This window comes from Alosa alosa, chromosome 12, assembly GCF_017589495.1.
Source record: "Alosa alosa isolate M-15738 ecotype Scorff River chromosome 12, AALO_Geno_1.1, whole genome shotgun sequence".
Classification (NCBI taxonomy): Eukaryota; Metazoa; Chordata; class Actinopteri; order Clupeiformes; family Clupeidae; genus Alosa; species Alosa alosa.
Window position 1 is genome coordinate 32,227,814 of NC_063200.1, and position 25,406 is coordinate 32,253,219.

General features: G+C 42.1%; 2 protein-coding genes across 3 annotated transcripts in view; one reads left to right on the forward strand and one right to left on the reverse strand.

Moving 5' to 3' along the window:
• Nucleotides 1-3,474: 3,474 nt before the first annotated feature.
• Nucleotides 3,475-11,427, forward strand: LOC125304119 (TNF receptor-associated factor 2). Of its 2 annotated transcripts, none has more exons than XM_048258147.1 (11): nucleotides 3,475-3,743; nucleotides 4,605-4,808; nucleotides 4,926-5,004; nucleotides 5,137-5,235; nucleotides 5,429-5,590; nucleotides 6,027-6,101; nucleotides 6,263-6,337; nucleotides 6,692-7,273; nucleotides 7,907-8,084; nucleotides 8,368-8,516; nucleotides 8,817-11,427. In XM_048258147.1, exons 2-11 carry the CDS (start codon nucleotides 4,621-4,623, stop codon nucleotides 9,033-9,035), a joined length of 1,806 nt encoding a protein of 601 aa, XP_048114104.1. In that variant the 5' UTR covers nucleotides 3,475-3,743; nucleotides 4,605-4,620; the 3' UTR covers nucleotides 9,036-11,427. The 2 variants fall into 2 exon arrangements, with proteins under 2 accessions (XP_048114104.1, XP_048114105.1); XM_048258148.1 differs by lacking the exon at nucleotides 3,475-3,743 and adding an exon at nucleotides 3,785-4,057.
• A 6-nt stretch (nucleotides 11,428-11,433) lies between these two features.
• tnca (tenascin Ca) overlaps nucleotides 11,434-25,406 on the reverse strand; it is a 62,963-nt gene continuing 48,990 nt past the window's right edge. The window contains exons 17-32 of the mRNA XM_048258146.1: nucleotides 23,837-24,109; nucleotides 23,333-23,605; nucleotides 22,825-23,097; nucleotides 21,114-21,407; nucleotides 19,322-19,594; nucleotides 18,287-18,409; nucleotides 17,941-18,084; nucleotides 17,573-17,692; nucleotides 17,060-17,203; nucleotides 15,481-15,611; nucleotides 14,852-14,984; nucleotides 14,299-14,450; nucleotides 13,894-13,990; nucleotides 13,381-13,542; nucleotides 12,720-12,883; nucleotides 11,434-12,529 (exon numbers count right to left, since the gene is read on the reverse strand). Of these exons, the coding sequence (XP_048114103.1) occupies nucleotides 12,419-12,529; nucleotides 12,720-12,883; nucleotides 13,381-13,542; nucleotides 13,894-13,990; nucleotides 14,299-14,450; nucleotides 14,852-14,984; nucleotides 15,481-15,611; nucleotides 17,060-17,203; nucleotides 17,573-17,692; nucleotides 17,941-18,084; nucleotides 18,287-18,409; nucleotides 19,322-19,594; nucleotides 21,114-21,407; nucleotides 22,825-23,097; nucleotides 23,333-23,605; nucleotides 23,837-24,109 (2,867 nt within the window). The 3' untranslated portion in view covers nucleotides 11,434-12,418. The remainder of the gene's footprint in view (nucleotides 12,530-12,719; nucleotides 12,884-13,380; nucleotides 13,543-13,893; nucleotides 13,991-14,298; nucleotides 14,451-14,851; nucleotides 14,985-15,480; nucleotides 15,612-17,059; nucleotides 17,204-17,572; nucleotides 17,693-17,940; nucleotides 18,085-18,286; nucleotides 18,410-19,321; nucleotides 19,595-21,113; nucleotides 21,408-22,824; nucleotides 23,098-23,332; nucleotides 23,606-23,836; nucleotides 24,110-25,406) is intronic.

The following is a 25,406-nucleotide window of genomic DNA, read 5'->3' on the forward strand; positions in this document are numbered from 1 at the left end:
ATCAAGCAGCGCTGCGCAGATTTGGCTGAACGATGCGTGGTGGACTTTTGCACAATGTTTTAAATTCAACATTCATCAGGTTCAGGTTCAGCCAGGGACCAGTTTCCCGAAAGCATCTTAAGCCTAAGAGCGTCGTAATGTCCCTCTTACGAACGTCTTAAGATTTGCCGACTGTTTCCCGAAACCATCGTAGCTTAAGAACGTTGTGAAAACACTCGTAGATCTACGAGTGCTCCAGAGTTCTCTTTACCGGCTAAGAGCGTCTTAACAGTACTTCTCACTGAGGTCACCAACAGGACATACAGAGTAATTACAACTTAGAATACATAATCCAATTTACGTTCCCTTTCTTTATTGTGTTTATCTGTGATGAATCAGATTTTAACGTGCAAAATAGCATAGCCTACATTTAATGGTCATAATAATGTGATGAAAAGCGGACAAAAATGCAATCAAGTTATGAAACGAGACGTTGCCAGAATAGTTTGCCATTATCTTTGCTAAGTGAAGGCTATATTTTATTAGGCCTATGAAGTAAAAGCAGAGAAAGGAACATGTGGTTTAGTCTGTAGGCCTACTGCATCAAAATCTAAGCCTACACATTTCCTCACTTTCTTACTCGACTTCTTTCTTATCTTCTAACGTGTTCTTAAGTGACACCGCGAAAGATTGTTGCATTGTGCAACAATCTAATCTTAAATAACTAGATGTACCGCAGAGCGGTACAAAATATGACCGCCGCCCAGTCCAGCACATTTTTCCACAAAAAGAAATCACGCTGAAAGGCCTATGTGATTCTAACTGTCTCACTAAATGTCATTATCCACACTCAATTCTCACTGGTATCTGCTAGACAACAAGTACCAAAACATGATTAGTTCATAGATTTCACATGTAAAATTAATTTTATACAACCCCACCTCCATCTTGCCTGTTCATAATTCTGAGAAATTCTTGATTGTTTTTGTTATGTTTATGTTATGTGTGTGTGTGTGTGTGTGTGTGTGTGTGTGTGTGTGTGTGTGTGTGTGTGTGTGTGTGTGCCTGCGTATGTGCCTGTGCATGCAAGCGTACATATGTCTACTGTGTGAGTATGTGTCATACGTATGATTACTGTGAATATGTGTGTGTGTGTGTGTGTGTATCTGTTTGTGCACATGTGTGCACATGAAATGGGTTAACATGACCCCTGGAGGCAATCATACAGAAAAAAATGGTCATCCTAGGCCCTACAGTTCTCAAGATATTCACAGAGAACTGTGTCTGCCCTACCCTCCTTTCGGGGGGTCCAGTCCAGCGGGGGGGCTACAGATCAAATGAAAAATGACGGTTCCATGCTATCCATGTGGGGGTACATGCCCACCAAGTTTTTGTGTACCCGGTCTTTCAGTGTCCGGGAATCCTTGTTGGTGTACGTCACTAAATGTACACATAAATTATTTTATTGTAAGGCCCCCCATGAACGAAAACACACAAAACTTGGCATGCATTCGGAGGGTGTCATAATGATCCTACACTTTTAATTTCGTGCAGTTTTGACCTTGTCAGCCAGAGATATTGTGATGAAAACACCTAATTTTTTGCTTTTTAATTTTTAACTAGATGGCGCTATACATGAAATAAGTGGTAATGTGATGGGTTGACATGCCCCCTTAAGACCAACATACATAAAAAAGGTGGACCTCCTAGGCCCTACGGTTCTCGAGATATTCACAGAAAACTGTCTCCGGCCACCTACAGGCCAGTTGATGTATAGTAACATAAATTAATTTATTGTGTGGCCCCCCATGAACGGAATTCCACAAAACTTGGCGTGCATACAGAGGGTGTCATAATGATCATACACTTCCAATTTCGTGCAGTTTTGACTATGTTAGGTCACAGATACCTTCAATTACAACACCTCAATTTTACTTTTTTGTGTTTAACTAGGTGGCGCTATACATGAAATGAGTGGTTATGGAATGGGTTGACATGGCCCCTTGAGATCAACATACAAAAAAAAATGGTCCTCCTAAACCCTATGGTTTTCGAGATATTCACAGAAAACTGTGTCTGCCCTACCCTCCTTTGGGGGGTCCAGTCCAGCGGGGGGACTACAGATCAAAACGAAAAACGATGGTTCCATGCTATCCATGTGGGGTTACATGCCCACCAAGTTTCGTGTACCCCGGTCTTTCAATGTCCCGGGAATCATTGACGGAAATTTGGGCATGCGAAAAAGAAAAAGAAGAAAATCTGACTAAACATATATCGCTGCGCGGCGGTCATAATTACAATTATTTATGTTTGTGTGTGGTATATAATCTAGACTAGGCTACTTGGGATGCTTACATGCAGATGTCAAAGTGTTTCTATTTTCGTATTGATGTGAATTAATGTGTAGATCCGAAGTTTGAATGGTAGGCCTGGCTGTGACGTGCAGTCACCTGACATCACCATCAAATTAGGATATTTCAGAACTATTAACGTGGACAGCTCCCCTTAAGAGCATCTTAAGAGCAGTGCACGCGCGTTCACGCTACGAGCATGTTCGGGAAACAGTCGGAAAAAACAAACGAACGATCGTGAGATGAATCGTAGAAAACCCTCTTAAGACCGTCGTTATCGGGAAACTGGGCCCAGATCTGTGCATGAAGTTGAATGAACTCACACACACACACACACCCCAAGCCATCTTTCCTTCTTTCTTTATTTCTTATGCATATATGTCATTAAAATATTTCGAAGGAATGATGATAGGCTAGATTAGAATATGGTCTGTTTTTCATATGCCACTCCAAAATGGGAAAAGATAACATGTGGACACAGTAGCCTATAGGGTAATAGTTCAACATACTTTTAAACCTGAGTTTTAAGGCAGGTAGTCAACATTTGTTTTTAACTTGAATATACATTTAAACAGATGATCTTGGACTTTAATAGAGTTGCCTATGCAAACATCATAGCTTAATAATAACTGGTTTTGTGTACAAGGGCAAACTGTATGGATTTGAAGAAGATTCAACATTTAATAGTAACATTTAATGTTAGAAGTATTGTTCACCTTTCAGGGTTTTGGTTTTACACCAAGGCCTTTGCAGGATAAAAACAGATTATCAGTATAGGCCAGGCCATAGGTCATTTGGGTGATAACTTAACTGTATTACTGCCCAATGTTCTTTTTGAACAATATTTACAGACTGCATTTTAGAAAACTCTTGACCAATATTAAATTGACTGTGTGGAAAGGCTGTCACATGGGTTTAACAATAATGGTATACTGTTCATAAAGTGTAAGGCTTATTACATTTCTAGCCTATAATAACGGATATATTGAAGGGTTTTGGGTGAGTGAACAGGCTCTTTGAAAGAAACATACTAAGGGTGTGCAATGTACGTTTTTCTGTATGGAATGGACATTAAAAGGCACCACTGGCGCGGTAATACACCTTTAACTGTTCTCTCTAAACCATTGCACTTGGCTGCCATCACCACAGTGTGCGCTGACTTGTTTTGCTGTCTGCCTATCGGTTCTTCTGTATCATGACGTAACCCTGTGAAAGAGCAATCGCTGCTCCTAACAATGTAAGCAATCAACATATTCCAGCTCTGCTTCAAATGTAGGCTATCAATAAGAGCCATGCTACATGGCTTGGGGCACGGTCCGTTTCGGTTAATGAAACATTCATCGTGTTTCTATATTTGCGACGAGGGGCTGTCCATTTCTCCTCTCTGCAATGATGATTCAGACTGAAGAGCGGGTAAGTAAGCTATTGCAAAGTGAATGTTAGAATATTTCATTTGCTGGTAGTATGGAGCTTTGGCTAAATTGTTCTTTATTAGCTTGATGATGTCGAGGGGCGTGGCAGTCTGGCTTGAACATCATATTTAGTTGTTGAAAGAATTCTCACATCATAAATCCAAACGGTGAAAAATCATTGTGCATTTGGTAGCATGGCGACAATTTTGTGATCAGCGACTCAGTCGCTTTACGACAAGCATCCCTGACATGATGTGAACGCGGAACAGATGCTCATCCGTGGCTGTGATGCGAACTACCACCAACTTGGTCCAGGTGCGGCTGAGCCGAAAATACAAACAAAGAAACGTGGCCCCCAGCGGCCTGGATTGCTTTCTTCTCGTTCGTAACCTAAACCTGGTTAAGTGTCGTGCTTTTTGGGGAGTCCTACTGAAACAACAGAACAGAACTGAAACTCGCAAAACCAAAATGCATGATTGATTTCTAGAAAACAGTCTGCACTTATTTGGTCTATAGCCTAACTCAGCTGAAGATAAATGCAATATTCTAAAGACAAATGCAATTTTGTCATTAACATCATATGGAAGCCTCATTTTCACCCAAACATTGCTAGATTTCTTTAGTCAGCTTGGAAAGACAGGTCCACATCCCTTTGTTCTGTTTTTGAACAACTCTAGCCTGTCTGTTGTGGAGTAGAATAAACATCACATGTTGCTACAATTTAATTGCATTTTGCAATATTCGACTGAGCTATTTGGTAAGATATGACTTTGCATTATGGAGCAATAGTATGGGCCAATGTGAATTTAGGCTTCTTTGCAGCATTGATGGTGTGGTGACATTGTTCATTGTTTTGAGATAGACCCAGTGAGGGAGTCATGGCAACACAAGAACCTTCTCCTCCTTCATCAATGGAGAGCAACAAACCAGGCTTCCCCAAGAAGATCTTGGCAAATACGCTGGAGGATAAGCACCTTTGCAACTGCTGTCATAACATTTTGAGGAGACCATTCCAAGCCCAGTGTGGTCATCGCTTTTGTTCCTACTGCTTCAACAGAACTGTCAGGTCTGTTTGTATGTGTACGCATGGTGTCATGCATATGTGGGGGTTTACATTGTAGTGTATGCAATTTTTCATATAAAATGACTTTGAGATGGCCACTAATTGTCCTTATTTTAATAGCAATGGACCCCAGAAATGTAATGCCTGTATCAAGGAGGACATATTTGAAGAGCCCACATCTATTCTCAAACAAGGCTGTGTGCGTATATTTTCTGCAATGGTCATCATTTTACTTTAAAAATGATATTGCTTGATGTTGAAATAAGTGATGTACAGTAAGTTGCCTCCCTCCTTAGTATGTGTATGTATGTGTCCCTGTGTGTGTCTACAGGCCTTTCCTGACAATGCAGCTCGGAGAGAGGTGGAGACGCTTGCTGCAATTTGCGTTAACGAGGGCTGCACTTGGAAGGGCAGCATCAAAGAATATGAGGTATCTCATTTCCTCTCTAGGGTCTTAGCTCTCCGTAACAATATTAGCTGTTTTGTTTTTTTCAGTTACGTTCTATATTGCAATTTATTGATATGCAAATGTCAACATATGTCTGTTTCATGTACAGTATATATATCAGAACTTGACAAGCACAAGCACAGTACACTGTTTTATGTGTCTGTTTTGTTTTCAGCTAAGCCACGAGGGAAAGTGTGAGTTCATGATCATCCCCTGTCCCTCATGTAAGGAGCGCATACGCTTCAGCGAGCAGGAGAGGCATAATGAACGCGAATGTCCAGAGAGAACCCTCAACTGCAAGTACTGCAAAGAGCCATTTCATTTCAAAAACATTAAGGTGAGGCAATACACAGGTGTGTCTTTTGGCAGGATATGACTTCAGCTTTTACTGTAGGGTTATGTCATGGGTGACTTGAGCCAGTGTACCCAGAGATGCATAAAATAATAACAAGCCTGCCTTTCACATTGCATTATTTAACATGGGAGCTGTTAGAGCTCTTACGCCCGGTAAAACCACAACTAAACCACAGCTGTAAAACCTCAAGCGAAGAATGGATTTTGTTGTCTGTTTTATGAAATTATTTTAATTCTGTGCTTGTTAGCCACAAATCAGTAACATAGCTGTTTGTGACAGTGTTCAGTTACATTGTGTCTGAATATTTTATAAATGCTTCCTTCACATGATTTGTTTCACATGATCTGTTTCACATGTCCACTGATTTCTGGCAGACTAGGAAGTGAGATCATTAAAAGCAAAGTCCTTTTTTTTTCAGGCACATGATGAGATCTGCCCCAAGTATCCGATGATCTGTGAAGGCTGCGCAAAGAAGAAAATCCCCCGGGAAAAGGTGGGGCCTCGGAACGTTATTTTTAAAACTCTCCAATCTCTCCAAGTGAAATCTCTCCAAGTGAAACAGAACGTTCTTCTGTTCAGAACCATATGGCGACTATTCACAGTCAAGTCGAGAGAATATTCATATCTTGTTTCGTTCTTTATCCTTTCTTTTAGTATGTTGACCACATCAAGTTTTGCAGCAAATTCAGAACTCCATGCCGATATCAAGTAGTAGGCTGTGACATGTCAGTAAGTAATGAATAATAAATAAGTAATAAATCAGAAGTCCCTCAAACAGACCTCTCGATTCCTCACTTTTGGTGCATACATAACTACTCAGGGATTCATTTGAATACTCTAAATCCTCTCTAAACCCTTAACAGCAAAGCAATGATAGAATGCAATAATACAGTACTATACACAGTACAATACAGTACTAAACATAGTACAATACAGTAATATACACAGTACAATACAGTACTAAACATAGTACAATACAGTACTATACACAGTACAATACAGTACTAGACACAGTACAGTACAGCAATACAGTTCCTGCATGAATATATTGTAATTGCTTCTACTGTTGCGCTCCTCACCCAGGTTGAGAAGGAGAAGATCCACGAGCACGAGCGTGCCTGCGCCCACGAGCACCTCAACCTGCTGCTGCACTACATCATGGGCATGAAGGTGAGCCTGGAGGGGCTGCAGCCGCAGAGCCTGGAGCTGGCCGGGCACAAGGCCCACGAGCTGCACCAGTCCCTGCGCGAGCTGGAGCTCCGCGTCAGCCAGCTGAGCGCCATGTCCGCGCCCATCCTCGGGCCTCCCGTGCAGGGGGCCTCCGCCTCGTCCTCCTCCTCCTCCTCCTCCTCAGCCTCGGCGTCCGGCTCCAGCTCCGCTGTGGCTGCCGCACCTCCGCCGGCGCTGCCCACCGCCACGCTGTCCACCTCCTTCACGCCGCTGCCCAGCTCGGTGGGTGCGGCGCTGGAGCTGCAGCTACACAGCGAGAAGACCAAGGTGGCGGAGCTGGGCCGGCGCTGCCAGGAGCTGGAGGTGAAGGCGGGCACCTTCCAGGATGTGGTGTGCGTGCTGAACCGCGAGGTCGAGCGCTTCGCCACCACCATCGAGGCCAGCAACCGGCAGCACCGACTGGACCAGGACAAGATCGAGGCTCTGAGCAACAAGGTGTGTGCTTTACATGGGTTGCTTCTCTTCTGGTATCTATATTAGAGTGAGGTGAGATGACCTTTACCTGTGGACTGAACTTTGAGTCATGTTTGTCAACATTGTTACTCTTTTACATTCATTGTAAGTCAGTGTTTCCCATACATTGACTTATTTGTGGCGGCCCACCACAATATCAACATTGACCACCACACAATGATTTTCCAGGTTGTACTAAATTGTGCTTAAATCTGGTTCATAACCATAATCATAACCACGCTGCACTAATTTGCTAAAAACAAATAGAATTCAATTCTGTGGGAAACACTGTAAATATACTGTGCAAGAGTATATAGGCTGCAGCTTTGCGGGTAAAGTATTAGTAAAAGGGTCAGGCTAGCACTCGCAATGCTAACTATTGGGGGTTGAATCCTGTTAATTGTTGCTGCTAATGTAAAGGCCCAGATCCTGCTATGAAATTCCCTTATGTGAAGGACAGATCTAAGTGAAGTCTGCTAATTGGACTTTTATGCTTTTAAGCTTTTTTATGTGCTACATATAACTTTACTATCACATCTTCAAGGGTGAGTCTGACTTGTATCCCATCCAGGAAGTGGATGGCCATAAACTTGACATTCCCGTCCTTTGGCTCAGGTCCGGCAGCTGGAGCGGACTGTGGGGGTGAAGGACCTGACCGTGGCTGAGATGGAGGGGAGGCTGCGCGAGATGGCTGCCACCACCTTCGACGGCGTCTTCATCTGGAGGATCTCCGACTTCACCAAAAAGAGGCAGGATGCCATTGCTGGACGCGCCCATGCCATGTTCTCCCCTGGTATGGTTATATGATTGTTATTATATAGTTGTACAGAGGTTATGTGGTCGAATGTTGAACTTTATATTTAAATGTGTTCACATTTATATAATTCAATGGTATTGGTGTATGAGTGGCATCAGTGTACAAGCTGTATCAGTTCTTTTCATATTTTGTAGTGTAAAGTAGAATATCCACTGTGAGTATGATTGTATCCCAACAGTGTTTAGTAGGAAACTACAGTAATAGCGGCATAAGTGTCTTTGCGGTGTGAATAAATACCTGTGTGTTTGTTCTCCCTTAGCGTTTTACACAAGCAAGTATGGCTATAAGATGTGTTTACGGATCTACCTGAATGGGGATGGGACAGGCCGTGGCACACACCTCTCTCTGTTCTTTGTGGTGATGAGGGGACAGAGTGATGCCCTGCTCAAATGGCCTTTCAACCAGAAGGTAAGCATTTTTAAAAGAGTTGGAGTTCGAACTTGTTTGGAGAGCCTCAGCTTTTCAGCATTTTATAGTCTTCATTTTGTTTTGTGTTTTAGAATTTCTGGATGAACGCTTTTTATTTAAGTTGGGAAGCTTTTTGTGGTTGTTGGCTGAATAATTTGAACAGCAAACACCAATATTACTGTACATATTGTATTTTCTTCTAAGTTCAGTGTCAGTCCATTGAAGGGTAGAGCACTGTCCACTTGCCAGGGTAATCATTTTCTGACAAAACTCGCTCTGCTGTCTGTCTCCTGCCTGCAGGTGACCCTCATGCTACTGGACCAGAGTAACCGGGAGCACATCATTGATGCCTTCCGGCCCGATGTCACTTCCTCCTCTTTCCAGCGGCCTGTGAGCGAGATGAACATCGCCAGTGGCTGCCCGCTTTTCTGCCCTCTGTCCAAGCTCGAGGGCAAGAACTCGTACATACGCGATGACACCATCTTCATCAAGGCCATCGTGGATCTCACAGGCCTCTAATCTAAGGGTTCGTGGTTTTCAGGTTCTGTAACGGATCTCGCGCTGTGTAAACGGAGTGGGTCGTGTGACTCGCTCGCAGTGTTTCTGACAGGGTATTTTGTGCACGGGGCTTGTTTTGTTTCTCGAGAGCTTATGCCCTCTCGTTCATGGCACATCCCTTTCACCTGCATGCGAATGCTGACCCAGCATGTCTGCACTGATGCTATGGCAGGCTCGGCTCGTGCCACCAGGGGGAGCTAGAGGTCCACGTGGCTATCACTCTCACAAGCACATGAGCCTAATGAGGGTTCCGTCTCAGCTTCAGATGACGTCAGTGCTGTTTACATTTTTAAAAGAGCTTAAATTAGTAACGGTGACAATAGGTCAGCTTGGCCTGTGTCTGTCTGGTGCTGTGTACCTGCTTGTTGGTATGACAGGGTAATTTGTGTTGAAGTTATGTCAGTATTTCTATAAATATAACAGTTATATCAAAAATAGATTTTGGAGGACCAATATTTAGTGGAGATGCACCCATGTAAAGAAAGGGATGCAGATTGTAAGTGCCAATGGGGGAAATGGCTGTTTATGGAACAGCCTATGGATTGGCCCCTAATTTTTAAGTCTCAAACTTCAGCCCTTTTTGAAGGGTGATTTCGATTATGCTTGCTTATTGTAGCGGTCATCAATTTGCATAGAAGAAACGTGGAGTTACTGAAAAAAAATAATTGGCAGATTTAATATGTAGGTGCAATTTGCATGTTAACCAACCTAGCATCTCTTTCGTTGGCCTTTGAGAGAGAAATTCCATTGTCTTTTGAAGCTTGCATAGGAGTAGATTTCTTTCATGTTATTGTAAATGGCAGCATTCCATTTAGTGTGTGCTCAGTCAGTCAGTGAGTGAGTGGTTTTAGACTTGAGGGCTGGTTTGTTACATCTGTGGAAGATACATTTGAAGTTATCAGGGTTTTAGCAGTAGTTCACAGCAGGGTTTTCATATCTTTCATATTCGCCATTTTAGTATGTATCCCTTGGCATTCTACATTTAACTGACACACAGGGTATTGCCGCTCCTGCGATGGTATTTCTTGTTGCTTTTGTTTGTTTTTTCTCTCACGCTCTCATCTGGAGTCTTGGTTTAGCAGATTTGGGAATGGAATGTAAACGTATTTGACATATCGAGTGCAATGGGATGGAAGTTTGAAGAAGTTTGTAGAAGTTTTATTGAAGATTTATTAAACTTGGAAGTTAGAAATGACTCGAAAGGAACTAACCCATGAGATTTGTAACCACGTGTGCAATGTCTAACTAGTTTGATAGAAAGGTAGGTTAGTTTTGATGATAGGAGTATTGGCAAGGTGATCTGTGAGCTGGTGTTTACAACTGTAATATTGAGATGTCATATAAGGGTATGTGATGTGTTAAAATGGGTGGTCTATATTAGCAACGTGTGCAATTTGCAATTAGCTTCTATTCCATTTGGCTTTAAGAAATTCTTTTGATGTAATGGTGGTTATTTTTAAACCAGCCATGACAGATCTTGAAGCTTCTCTGTGCATGAGAAGCTTCAACGAATATAATGTTTTATTGTGTGTGTGTTTATCTATGATCTTACACAGTAGGTCAAAAGTGGACACACATCTTTATATTTTAATGAATATCACAATATTATACTATTATATTATATACGATGCTGCTTATATATTTTCTTGAAATATTAGCAGTAGTAATCCTTGAAGAATAATATAGATATATACTTTTAATATTATGATATATGCTAATCTAGCATCTATAATCAAGTACATGTAAGAACACTATTCAGTGAAATTGTGTGATATATGTTTTTATTATGGATATATAGCCACATAGATGATTTTTGTGCTGTCATGGTGGTTTAAAAATGTTTAAGGGGGGCATTAAAAAATGCTATACCTATTGCAGTAGTGAACGTTATTGTTGCAAAATGCACACAAAATATTTAGGTCCTTTTAATCAAAGTGCTCAAAACCTGTGTCATAGGTGTCATAGGATGACAGATAGAGTTGATACAGATGATATAGCGATGTGCAACAATTTAAGCAACAAATGCCAAACTTAGATGGACACTTATGTACTTTTTAATACTCTTCCTATTTGTTTCTTGTGCCAAATGTGTAGAGGGTTGAAAGTTTTAACATGGTTTGAGGCATAGATTGAATGTACGGAAGGCGCAGTGCAATTTTATATAATGGGTTTACATGCTAAATGCGGAACCATATTAACTTTCTACAAGAATTGTGTCCTACAATTGATGTGTTGAAATTCGTTTTCAGTTCAAGTGTATTTATTATCGATGTTATTCAAAGCCCATATTACAGTTTTTAATTGTATCAATGCTGTATTTGACCATTTTGTCAATAAAGACAAGTAAAGAACATTTTTAAGAAAGTATTTTATTGCAATAATGGATACACATTTTTCTCTCTCCATTTTATAGAAAACACAAGCAAACACTCTACAGGCTTTTTGAAAATCAGTGGTGTCTGCCATGGACATTTTGGTGGTCTGTTATTGCAACTGCTTTATTAATATTCAGTTCATGGCACTTTGTTAAAGAAGGTTTGTTTCTGTAATTTAAAAGACTACAAAATCTATCAATTTAGAAACATTTTTTTGTTTTCTTAGTAAAGAAACATTCTTCACATACAGAAAAAGACTCACAAATGCTATCCCTGTACAACAGATATTTATTGACCTTGACTTCTCTCTCTCTCTTTCTGATTGTTGAAATTGCTTATTCAATCGTTTTATGATGTAGTGGTCACACTTAAACATAAGGGGCTTTTAATATCTTTAGCCACTATGCCCTGTACATTCATTGACAATCATACATATTTTAAAAGCTCTTCAATAAAAGAAAAAATGTGACAAAACTTATCCACCTTTTTAAAGACAAAAAATTTAATTTTACAAACAAGTACACATAAAACAACCAAAAACTCAAAAGGATTCTAATGGGATCTGACCAATAAGATCTATTGACCTCACAAAAAAATAAGTCAAAAGCACCAGCAACAATTCCATGGGAAGGAATTCTTTATGAAAACAAACACATTAAAAACAAATCTGTCAGAGATGAAACAGGGTAAACCCAAATATTCAGAAAGGGAGGCGCCAGCCCAGTCTTGGCTTACGCTATAGTTAACCCTCCACCTTTTTTGTGCACAATGACATTTTCAGTATAGAAAAATAGCCCCATTTTGTCCGATCACCATAGAGTGTATCAGGACTATACCGTAGTGACTTAGGCCGGTTTTTGATGGGGAATTGGGGCCTTGGTGTCTGCTATTTGGCCAGCTAGGCTGATCTGGCGACCGGCTGGCCGGGATTGAGGAAGAAGGGGGGGTTGTTTTTTGACAGAGTGAGCTTTACGATCTTTTCCTCCGGCCTTCTAAGTTGCCAAAGTTGATTGGCCTGATCTTCATCTCTGCGAAGGGGACAGAATGCTCGTGGCCCTTCCAATGGAACCAATTGATGCCCTGAGATGAAAAGAGGAAACAGAAACATGACATTTTACGTTTCCATATACGACTTGACACTTGTGAGTGCCACAGCGAAATACACACAAAAATGTCAAATACGACTTTTGTAAATATTCATAACTATACAAAATGGTAAATAGTGTAGAAAGAGTTAGCTACTTTAACGTTAACATTTCTCATGACTCACCTTGCTGTGGCTGTTGTCTCCATATCTTCCCATGAGGTTGACTCGGTGGCAGTTCTTGTACCAGAAGGCACCCTTGTACGAAAGGGCACAGTTGGTGACGGCAACGTCATTGTCATTGTCGTACGTGGAGAAGGGTCTGTTCTGGTGGTAGGTCATAGAGTCACCTGAAATGTACAGAGATGGTTAAGCAGAATCTTAACATCAGGAATCTCTCCTAGCGTGTGACCTCTAACTTGGTCTCTAACTTGTGTGTTTTGATATTGCCATTGGGTGGTGCTATAACACAACAAGGGGTTGCTTCTTTTGTCATGACTTATGAGCACAAGGCATAAAATCTATCTCTGAAACATGTAATGTAAATAAGTACAAGAATATAAGAATGTAAGTTATATCCAGATTTTCTGCAGGTGAAATCTTACCAAATAGTCTGAATATTACAAAACAAAAGCCTGGACAAATTCTGAGCAAATTCTGTTGGCTATAAATTATGTCAACTGAAGGTAAGATGTACCAGCACCATGTTGTAGACTATGCTGAGCCAAGCACCTGTTGTAGACTATGCTGAGCCAAGCAATTTCCTTAAACTGTATTTTCCTTAAACCAGTAAATCATTTGTAGTATTTGGAGTATTCCAGAAGCTATGCAAACTGTCAAGGCTCACCAGCTGTGCCACTGTAGGAACCGATCTGGATCTTGTAGCGGCCTCGTGGTTCTCCAACAACGATGCTGTCGTAGTAAGCATGCACAGACTCAGTGCCATCTCTCAGGTCCACCCGCAGCTCATACGGACCAGATGTGGTGAGCTTGTGCATGTTGGACAGACCTGACAGGAGCAGAGAAAAGAAGGATATTTACATGTGGAAGAAAGTGGATCAGAAGATCTGAGACAGATATAATAAACACAAATCAAACTGCTTTAGTCATGATTTAGACATGATTGCAATAAGATTGCTCTTAACTACTTAAATGGAGTATTTTGCGTGCTAGGCTATTTACGTATAGGAAAAACAATACAATAGTACATGATATGTATTCTTACATTTTGATGGTATATAAATAAAAGAGAATAAAATTGAATAGCATACTGCTCAAGTGTTACAATAAATATTGTACTTGAGTCAAGCACGAACTGTATTTGTGAAGATTTCTCTATTTCTGTCAAACGTAGACCCACCGAGCCAGAATTCATCCATCATGTCCCCGAAGCCGTTTGTGTAGTTCCTCCAATTCCTGAAGAACTCAGTTTTCCCGTTCTGACGTCTGAGGAATACCTGGTGGGAAAATAGGCAAGTCTGAGGACAGAGCCTTTGGTCTCACAAGATAACGACTTCATTGTAATTACAATCCTTGGGCTCGGGTTTATTTAAATAAGGACTAAACATCATAAGGACTATGACCGAGTAATTTCATTTTGTTTCATCATTGTTTCTTGCCCACGCACGTAACTCTTGCTAAATTGATTTTTCTCTTGCCTTGAAGACACAATGTATTGCTTTTTGGAAGAAGCGGTCGAGACAGAATGTGAAAATGCACAGTTCATAGAAAAGTGACTCTTAGTGAAACCATGCCATGTACTCACCACCCATCCACCGCCATCGGTGGACATGTCACAGTACACCTGCATAGGCTGGTTCTCATTTCCTCCCACATAGATGGTGTACAGGCCAGATTCACTCTCCCCATTCAGTAGTGCCTGTGAGCAGTCCTTGGGAAACCTGTAAAGGACTCCAGCTACATGTATGTCCACACACACACACACACACACACACACACACACACACACACACACACACACACACACACACCGAACAGAGGCATTCACAAACACACACACACACACACACACATACATGGGCACACACACACACGGGCACACACAGACACACAAAGATATATTCAGAGTCTTGTCACATCTTATAAGACACCTTAAAACAAAAATCCTCCATTTAAAGAAATGCTGATATTTAAAAACACATGAAAAAGCAGTCCTGAATGCTTCAAAACTAATGGAACCAGAAAAATGAGAAGTATAAATAACAGAGGCACAAACAGATGTGAAAGAGAACCCACAAATCTGCAACACTGGCAGTTTTAAGCAGGGGTTGGTTGCCGGGTCACCGGTGAGCACACACCTGTGGTGAATGTGGTAGTGATGTGACGGCTGCTCTTGGCGCCAGCGACAGCCTGCAGCCGGACCACATACTCCATGGAGCTGCTCAAGTCAGTTGCACTGTAGGAGGTTTCAGAGGCATCGAGGACTACTTCCTGCATACACAAACAGAAACATACACACACACACACACACACACACACACAAATACATTCATGAATACACACAGACAGAAACAGTTACACACACAAACACATATTCACACACACAAGCAAGCAGGTCCCCCCAAAGGACCCCCCCACACACACACAAACACACACACACACACACACAGACACACATAAAACTACATGAGAGGATGCACACATACTGTACACATGCATGCTCGTGCATGCATACACAAGGTCAAACTAATCATCTCCTTCTTAATCAGCTGGATTGCATGTAACCTTCTAGGCCAAGCTGTGGAAACATGAATTATTAATTCCACTGTTGCATTGCACTTATCGAGAGCGTATTAAATATGAATCATAGCTTGGATATTTCATAGCACCGGCTAAGCATCATCTACTTTTCAAAGACAGCAATTCAGCATGATTTATTTTTTAATATGCCCACCAGAATGGAGAAGCTCACAGAACTCAAGCTCACCCTGATTGTGCCGTCGGACGCCATGAAGGTCAGGATGTAGCCGCTGATGGCGCCGCGAGGGGGAACCCAGGTGAGCAGTGCAGTGTCCGTCAGGATGTTAGTGGCCACCAAATCCCGTGGAGCATCGAGCTCTGAAATGGTTTACCAAAACACATAAACAAAGGGTAAGTTAACAGCAGAGGTTCCCCGTCTTGAGAACCCATGTTAACACTGGTGGTTCCCTGTCTTAAGAACATCGTGGGACACTGGAACAGATGTGGCTGTGTTTTGCCATTCACAGGAATCCACATAATTGGTTGGCATTACAGTGGCTGGCTTTTAGCTCTAAACAAATTATAAATACACTTCTCCTGTGACCTCTCATCAGTCCAAATAACCTTCCTACTGAATCCTGTTATTTATTAACTGTTGGCTCCGGCAGTCTCGTAAAGCTTGCTGTAAAATTGAATTTGACTTTAAGCACTACTAAACCACACTACTAAACCTCCAGTCCAGACCAATTTAGCACATTAATGTTGACAAGCATGTGCGTGATCAAGTCATGTCAAGGTCAAGGATGCAGACATCCCAAGTCTCCCGGAAGTTCCGGGAGTCTCCCGCATATTGATAACGGCTCACTGATGGCCGCAAATTAGATAAAATCTCCCGGAATCTAGAGCGAGCGAGCAAGAGCGCGCACACGAGACCGAAACGTCAAATCGTGAGTGCATCTGAGTGTAGCGCGCACACGACGGGAATGGAGAGAGAGAGAGAGAGAGGTAGGCCTAGTGCGTGCGTGCCTGTTCAAGACAGAGAGAATCCTGATTGGCCTGTTTCAGTTCAGTTAATGGCAGAGGCAGAGTGCCCCCCAAAAAGGAACATTTAAGACTCATTTCACATCAGACTACACGAAAGTGTACCCTTGTCTCATATGAGTTCAAAATAACGATAGTCTTGCATGCTGTTTGTAACAGTGACTTTAGCATTGCCCATGGCGGGTTAAATGATGGCAAAAGACATGTTGAGGTGAGTTTAACAAGTGTCATTTCATGTGCATCTTATTCAGGACTAGCCTACTAGATGGCTATTTGCCAAGGCTACATAAAGACCAAACTACCAAAATCTACATATTTTATTATCACAATTTCTAACTATAGGCCTTCCTTATTTGGTGTGCTGAGTAGAGACCATTAACAAACATAGGCTATTCATCACTATTTCAGTATCTAAGAAGGCTAAAGTAAGTTTTTATATTTATGTATTCATTTTCTTTTTTTTTCTTTTTTTTTGGGGTGGGGGGACCTCCCTGAAATGGCTTTTTGCAGGTTGGGATGTCTGAGGATGCAATTCCCAGAAAGCAATTAAACTGCATGTCACAACATTTGTCCAATTCATCTATCTGATTAAGCACAAACCCAATTGAAAAAAACTACATCTGATACCAAAATATGATTTAGGCATGCATTGTAAGGCTGAGTGTGGCAAATTCTTTGACTTAATCTACAGTTTTGGTAGTGTCTATTCAGTGCAATTTCTCAAACTATCGTACTTCAGCTAAACAGAGACAGATGTGCTGCTGGAATGAGAACAAGGCACCAACCTGTGGTGAAGTCTGTGGTAATGGCCTGGCTCTTCAGCGCATCTTTGGTGGCGTAGACGCTAACAGTGTACTGGGTGTTGGGACTCAGGGAGTTCATCTCAAACTCCACAATGTTCCCAGACACTTGCTCAATCACTGGCGACCCTGCAGCCAGGAGACCAGCAGAAAACATTTGAGACGAGAGAATTAGATTAATTATGACATAACTAATCAATTGTTTTTAAGGAGCCATAGTAAAAAATAGTGAAATCTACCATTCAGACTGGATGAAATCATGTTTAAATTCCTCATTATACATCATATACCAGGATATATCACAAATAATAAAAGTAGTGGTAAAATATGCTGTTCTTATTAGCTAAAATCATGTTTTGGCTTCCTCATTATAACTAATTTATTACTACTAAAAATTACATCGTGGAGGAAAATATAATGGTACATTTCTTCAACTTGAATAAAATATGTATTTACAAACTAAAACCTCACTGAGTTTTTTTTAATGGAATCAGGCACCTGTATCTGCGGTGTATGTGATGACATAGCCGTCCACGGTGGCAATGGCAGGCTGCCATAGCAACAAAGCCTCGGTGTCAGTGATGTTGACCGCGGTCAGACTGCGTGGCATATCCAGGGCTGCAACGCACAAAAGTGGTCAGCTGATGCAAAACCCACAACCTCCACTGCAATACGAGGCAAACACCGCAAAAATGGCCTGAAATTGGGAGCTAGTGGTCTTAAGTTATGAGTCTTTTCTTATAGTTGAAGAGGTTTTTATGCATTTAAACAGACACAGAGGTGACAACTGAAACCCTTTCAAATTGTTGGTCTAAAATGAAATAATGATGATCAGATTCTCTGTTTTTATAACATGTCTGTCATACCTGTAGTCATTGTGTCAGTGATAGGGTCGCTCTCCTCCAAGCCCTTGACAGCAACCACAGTCACTTGATAAGTCTCCCCAGGAATTAGATTGGGAAGCAGAGTTTCTGACTGAGTCCCGTCAATCGTCGCCGTCTCGGGATTGCCTGTGAACCAGGAAAAAACCGACATAATATACACCAATTCCCTTGAGAACAGACACAGCACAGATAAAAATGTTGCCTCATCGCCAGAAGGTGCAATAGAAAAAAAATGGGAAAAAATGGTTTAATCACACAGTACACAAACGTCAATGTGGCGGAATGCCCACCAGGGAGGGAATGATGTCCTCTTGACCTTTGCACTCACCTCCCTGAAGGGGCACAAATGTCACACGGTATGAGTCCACATTGGCGCGGGGAACGGTCCAGTGGACCATAGAAGACGTTGCGGTGATATCGGAGAAGCTGATGCCCCGGGGAGCGCCGAGGCCTGATACAGAGCGGAATCACATGGTGGAGAGAAGAGAAAAGGTGGATAATCATCATTATTGGATAATTGCAAGTCATTTGGCATCACTGGACACAATCCCCCAAAGCAACATGAAGGAAGTAATCACCCAACTCCCTGTCATTAAAATAGAGATCCATATCTTCCTGAAAGAGAGACAGAGAAAAAAAACAGGCAGCAATATGGCCTTGGAGGAAAACATGAAGACCTCAAGTGTTTGGTGAGCACCATCCCATAAAGCTGTTTCCTTTTAGATGATATTCACAGGAAGAAAGAGTTAGGCAACCACAGACCTAATATAGTTCACTTCACAAGCAAAGATGGAAGAGTTCAGACCGGTCCCATACCACAGATTTAACATGCCTGTGTCGAAATGTAAAACCATTCAAGACACATTAACCTGAGAACAACACACCCTTGAAGGAAGGGTTCTTTGGAAGCAGTTGTGAGAGCACATAGAGACGAACAGACTCAACCATCACACAAAACATGCCAACCACAGCAAGGCATTATAAATGGCTGTGTTTCCTGTGGGTGAGGGACAAAACATGGCTGTATTAGTTTCAAAAACCACACCGGTAAACGCCAGAGTAAGATTTGAGAACAACCACAAAGCCCTTGTGGCTTCTTTCCCTAATGTCCTGTATCAGGATGGAAAGGTTCATGCAAATGGTAGTCAGTCGGTGGGTTTGAAACTGTATCTCAAGCAGATACATTTCAGGGCATCTGAAACATGGGTCCATTGGTGACGAAGAACGGCAGAGGCGGACTTGGCATATCAGTTCATTAATGACAAACAGTGTAATTTGTATTAACAGAGATACACATACCACACTGAACAAGACACAATGGCTACCCAGCACCTTCCATCAAATGCACAGCGTCCAACTGTACCTGTTCTGGCAACAGCGGTTAAAGGCTGGGATCGGTGTTCCAGAGTGACGCCGTACAGTTCAATCTCATACTCAGTGCCCCCCATTAGATCAGTCATGACTTTGGTCCTCTCGTCACCAGCGACATTAAACTCTTGCGGGTGAGCAAGCTTTTTGGCATCCCTAACTTTGATCACGAATCGATCGAAGACGCCGTCCTCAGCGGTCCAGGCAATCCGGAAACTCTCGGGGGTGATGTCGGACACAAAGAGGTGCTCAATCTCTGGCTCGGCCTCTGGTTGAGAAAGGAATAATCTTTTTTTCCCCTCCTTCTTCCACTCTCCCATTTCAAAAACCAATTTAAAAGGTGACATTGAGACATTGTAATGACATTGGAGAGGAAATAGATGATTATAATCAGGTGAGTCAGCTACAGTATGTCATCCCAGACCAGACTTCACCAGTCCACCATGCTTTGAAAAGTTAGTAGACGTAGGCCCGGTACAGTTCAGTTAGTCACACATCCACCAAAATGGAGAGAGGGATAATACAACAACCTCTGTGCTTGCCAGGGTCTTTCTTAAAAGCTTCCAAGCCTACTGATTAATGCAGCTTGGTCAGAATGGCACTTCCTGAAATTTGGCAACAGATAAATGCATGCCTCCATCAGGGCAGCTAAAGTAGGCCTACAATCAGTGGTCACAAACAAATATTGATGTCATGCTAAGGTGTCAAACATCTCCAAGAGGGCCACGCTAGCTTAGTTATTCTGCATATTGATACTTTTTTAAAGGTTTCCTTGTTAATTCTGGGGCTTGTTCCACATGGCTAGCACAATAATATACTTATATATCATCTGCTCTGTCAAATGTAATAACAGCAGCAGAGAACAAACCAGCTTGAACACAGCCCTCTGTATGTTTGACCCTCCAGCTATAATCAATTAGCAATACCATACATGCTTTGTTCTTATGCCTGAAACTGTGTTTCCCAGATGATCATTTATATAATTATTCAAGCAGAATTTGACACTGCATGATAATGATTTGTACCTGCAAGTCCATAGGACGTAGCAAAGTAGCCTACCATACAAACATTAGTTAGCTTTTGTATTATGCACAATAGCAGTGCTAGCTCACCAAGGCGTAGTAGAGACTGAAACTCACAAGAGCAGAGCTTTCAGTGTCTGTTCCCGCAGTTTCTATCACTGGTATAGGAAGTGTACCACAGCAAGGAGGGACAACAGTGCTGTGTTACACTGACAGATTAAGCTGTCACTCTATAGACTTCTGAGGGAAAACACAGTTTAAATATGGCAACACAAATGTGCATGCTCATATTTCAAAAGGGATAGAGTGGGTGACAGAAAATCCATCCTTTGTCCCCTGTAACAAAGCGAAGCAAAAGACAAGATACAGGAGATAAAAATGTGTTATTGCTGGGACAGAGTCTGAGAGCTGTCACTGAGAAGGGGTGGGAGTGAGATGTTTGGGATGTACTGAGCTTCTCCACTAAAGCATAGTACAAATGGCATGTGCAGAGGTATCAAGTGTCAGTCAGAGACAAGATCTAATAGCTGGTGGGCTTTATGTGTATTTAGGCCTATGCTAAGTTGACTTGACACACAGCTAAATGAATAACTAATCTGAATTTGACCTTGAATCTGTGGTAATTATATTGTCTTTTGTTTTGGATTGTGGCTGCTGTAGTGTTATTGGCCCAAACCAGCTGTGGTGGAGAAGCCCATGCTGTGATGATGTGTGTGGCGTGTGGAGAGTGCTCGGCTTGAGGCGTAGTGAGGTAGATGGCGATACCTGTCACAGCCACTGCGGTCAGCGGCCGAGAGCGCAGCCCAGACGCCGACACTCCGGTCAGCCTGACCTCATAGCCTATACCAGTGATCAGGCCCCAGATGTCCAGCGAGGTCTGGTTGCCCGGCACCGAGAACTCCTGCGCCTCCAGGAGTCGCCCGGAGTCGGACACCTCTACCTGAAAGTGGCTGAAGCGCTTGCCGGCCGACCGGTCCCCGTCACGGGCGGCCCAGGACAGTCGGAAACCGTACGGGGTAATGTCTGACACGGTTAGGTTTTCCACTTTGGGCAATGAGGCTGAGGAGATGGGCACAGATGGGTGTTTTGTTTTGTGTAGAGACAGAGGGAGAACAGGGGGGTTGGAGTGCTGGGTAGGGCTGGAGCCAATAGATGGTGAGAGTCAAGTAAGACTAGAGGTGTGCAGTGATTGCAAAATAAAGTCTTTTGACGATGATAAATAATATTTACTCAAGCACTGGATTTAATCTGCTGTACAGACCTGAACTAGATATACTGAGACACAAAGCTGTAATGAATGTGTTGGAATTGTGTTCATTGACCTCAATTGCTTAAATTGGCACTGCAGAACACAGAAAATTAAGATGTTGAACTGGGTACCAACCTTTGGTTCAGTATCAGATGCCTGCTAATATGCAATTATCAAGCACAAATTAATCCTCTTTCTGGGTGCTAAGCAATAAGGTATAAATCCGTTCCTACAATATTTAACTGAGGTTAAAAACATTATCTGCCACATAATGAATATCTTTAGATGAATCCACGAGAAACATTATCATGCACAAGTAGCCAGTCTGTAAAGCGAAACCTTTGCAGACATCTAGATACCTCAATTCAGGAGGTCTTGTGCAAAGCATAAATTTGAGATCTCAGACCAAGACCTCAGGCTTAAAAAAAAAAAAGACAGCCATAATGGTTTGCACTGATGAAATCGTAAACATGCCACACAGAATTAAATGTGCACACATCATGCAACGCTTCAACACATGGAAGCAGTTAAAGGTAGCAATTACAGGTAGCTAACAAGATTCTTCCAACATGACCAGCACGTTCAGACCTCATTCCATCTTAATTTACAGCTGTGTATTAGAGATGCTTAAAGCTCTGGAGACTGAAAGTGAGTTGATGTTAAAAATGGCACTTTGTGGAGACTTGCCATATGGTGGATAGGGTCCATATGGCGGAGAGCAGTGAGGGACTATCTCATGTTCTCATACTAAACAGCAGACATGCTCTCATCATGGCATGCAAGTTTCCAGTGTGCCTGTGTCTAAGTACAAAAATATATGCACTGAAATATTGAGGTTATACATAGCCGTGAGTGAAATGAATCTCGGCACAATTCATTAGTATGGAAGTAATAAGCGTAACAGGCAGACACACACGCCACTGAACTCCTCGTCTAAGAAAATCATCCAGTGCTTCACCAGTGCAGTCACCATGCTGCCTTTCCACATCACTCTGCACTTGCATTACTCTGCCAGAGGGGGCAGTATTGTATTCAGAAATCACTTGGACTGGCTGCCTCCCAGCCAAGCCATTAACTGACAGGACACAGCAGCAGCTCATGCCATTCTTACAGTCCTGTGAGTGTAGGTGAGCAGGGTTTTCGTTTCAACTTGTTTGGCCAAGCAGGTCTATCTAACGGCGCTTTTCAGATTTCAAGAGTCAGTAGCATGAAAAAGTTACATAGTACCTGTGCGCGTACGCGTCGAGACTGGTGGCGTTCGGCGCCCGTACGAGAGGCCGTACATCTGTATGTCGTAGGCCGTGGAGTCCACCAGCCCGCTTACGATAAGCTTACGTGTGTCGCCAGGAGGCGTGAGCTCCAGCGGGTCGTGCAGCATTTCACGGTCGCTCACACGAATGACAAAGCCATCGAAGTGGCCCGCCACCGTTTTCCAGGCCAAAGTGAAGTTACTCGGCGTGATTTTTGATACTGTTAATCGGCCCAGTTTGGCTTTAGGCTCTGAATAAAAGAAAGTGTAGAGCTTCAATTACTCAGGCTTAATGAGCACGTAAGAACTGGTCTTGAGACCAATGGGAATTGGATTGTGAGATACACAAAACATAAAAGCAAAAGGCAGTGCAACTTAAAAGTGTTTGCCTTGGATGCTTTAATATGATAATAAAGTCAAGGAAGAAAAGCAGTACTGACATGGGTCTGTGATAAGAGCAGCATGCAGTGCAGTACAGTCCAGTACCTGTTCGGGCTACAACGGTCAGAGCCGGCGAGTTCTTTCCGCCCACGTTGGCGTAGAGTTTGATGTTATAGCGCGTGTTCCCTTTGAGGCCCGTGAAAACAGTGGAGCGTTCCCCACCGGGCACAGTGCGGCCCATGGCCTGCGAGGGCAAAGCAGACTCTCTGACCTCAACTATAAAATTATCAAAAGCTTTCTCTCCCGTCCTCCATGACAGGGACAGTCTGTCTGAGGTAATGTTAGAAACAACAATCCCGTACAAGTCGGGCGGTTTGGCTACAGAGAAGAGAAAAGGATAGTGTTTATTTTCTCTGGCTATTGCTCGATGTCTCTTTTGTGTTTTTTTCTATTTTTTTTTCTCCAGAAACCATCCACAGTTAAAGCTAAAATATATGAGCAAGCATTATCATACACAAACAATTTCAACTTCCATTTGACATTTGATGTGGTCATCCATACACATATGATATCATGACATTATGAAGTAGAGGAAAGAAGAGGAAGTACCTGTGGTTGCAACAGTACTGACAGCGTGAGTTCTCCTTCCTTTCATAACACCATAGAGGTAGGCAATATAATCAGTGCTGGGCTCGAGCCCTGTGATGTCATGCGACATGGTATTGTGGGAAATGTTTAGTTCAACTGGCTCCTTTTGCCAGCTGGTATCAATGACCTCCAGGATGAAACCCTCAAATCCACTCTCAGTGCCATTCCAAGACACGGAGAAGCTTTTATGGGTTACATTAGACACATACAGATTGCCAACCACGGGGGCTTTCACTACAGAGAGAAACCATCATTGGATTTCAGTTCAGTTTCAGTATGGTTGTGCATCTTTAAGTCACTGAGGAACAGTATACACTTCTTCAAAGCAAAAAGCTCTCTGACAATACATTGCATCTCCTTAAAGACAAAAAGCTTTCAAAAAATACACTATGCTACTCACCTTCCAAATTGTATGGAATGCACACATGCTCACAAAATGCTGTGTTGGGTGTACATAGTTTTGAAATGTTACAGTATTAGCATATGATATTGAGATATATCAAAACAAAGTAAATAAAAGTCTTTATGACTTGTATTATCATGATGTGCTACAGTATGTGCCATGGTTGATCATTGATCACTGATCAATCAGCATTGTGTTTTCCTTTATAACGCTGAAGTTGGGGCTGAGCTTTTGTTATAATGTGATCCATTAGGTCTATATTATATTTAGCAGAACCTCTGATGTGGCACCACATCAAAGACTTGGAATGCAAGCAAATAGAAGGCTGCTATAGAAGAAGATTGAATAAATCTAAAGCTGATATGGCCTATAAGTAAATATTGGCTGTGTTGGTTTTGAGACAAACATGAAATCTATAAAAAGGTACTATTATATCCAAAGAGCACATTCATAACAGAAATCAAAGCAACAGACAGAAAGAAATGAATAAAAAGATGGACCTCAGTCGTATACTCCAGGAAGACAGAAGGCTGAAGGTCACTGAGGTGTCAAGATAGGTGAAACAACGAGATGACAAGATTTCTACGCCCATAAAAGAGAAGGGGTCCTCGCCATGCTTCACTGAAGAGTCTTTAGATAAAAACTCACATGACCGTGAAGTTGCAGTCAGGTATACTTGTTCTTTTTTATCTCAAGTTATCCATCTCTACTTTTTAATAGCTGTCACTGAAATGGATACTGTGACAGAGATAAATTGTCTCTCAGACACTACTTGGTTCTTCAATCAGTGACAAAAATATATCAACTCAATCTGGCTGTTGGAACCAATCAGAAATGTTTAAAAGAGACAGGCATCTCTGCCTGACAATTATAATTAAGTTAGAACGAAGGAAGGAAAAATAAGCAACTTCTTTTACAACTTCAAATGAAGACAAAAATGATGAAGGATGTCCATTAAACATTTTTGTCAGGACTTACATAATTATGTAAGAATGCAGTTCTTGTATGGGTTTGTGTTAGTACGACAGGGGACAAATGTGAAAAGAGTAACGTTCTCTGTTTTTTAAAAATCTAAGCCAAAGCATTTCAGGAATGTTAGATGCATGCACGCAGGAACAAATCAGTGCT

Coding starts and splice junctions, on each gene's coding strand:
- LOC125304119 (XM_048258147.1), top strand. CDS start 4,621: ATGGCAACACAAGAACCTTCTCCTCCTTCATCAATGGAGAGCAACAAA. Junction 5,005..5,136: donor CTATTCTCAAACAAGGCTGT/GTGCGTATATTT, acceptor GTGTGTCTACAG/GCCTTTCCTGACAATGCAGC. Junction 7,274..7,906: donor TCGAGGCTCTGAGCAACAAG/GTGTGTGCTTTA, acceptor CCTTTGGCTCAG/GTCCGGCAGCTGGAGCGGAC.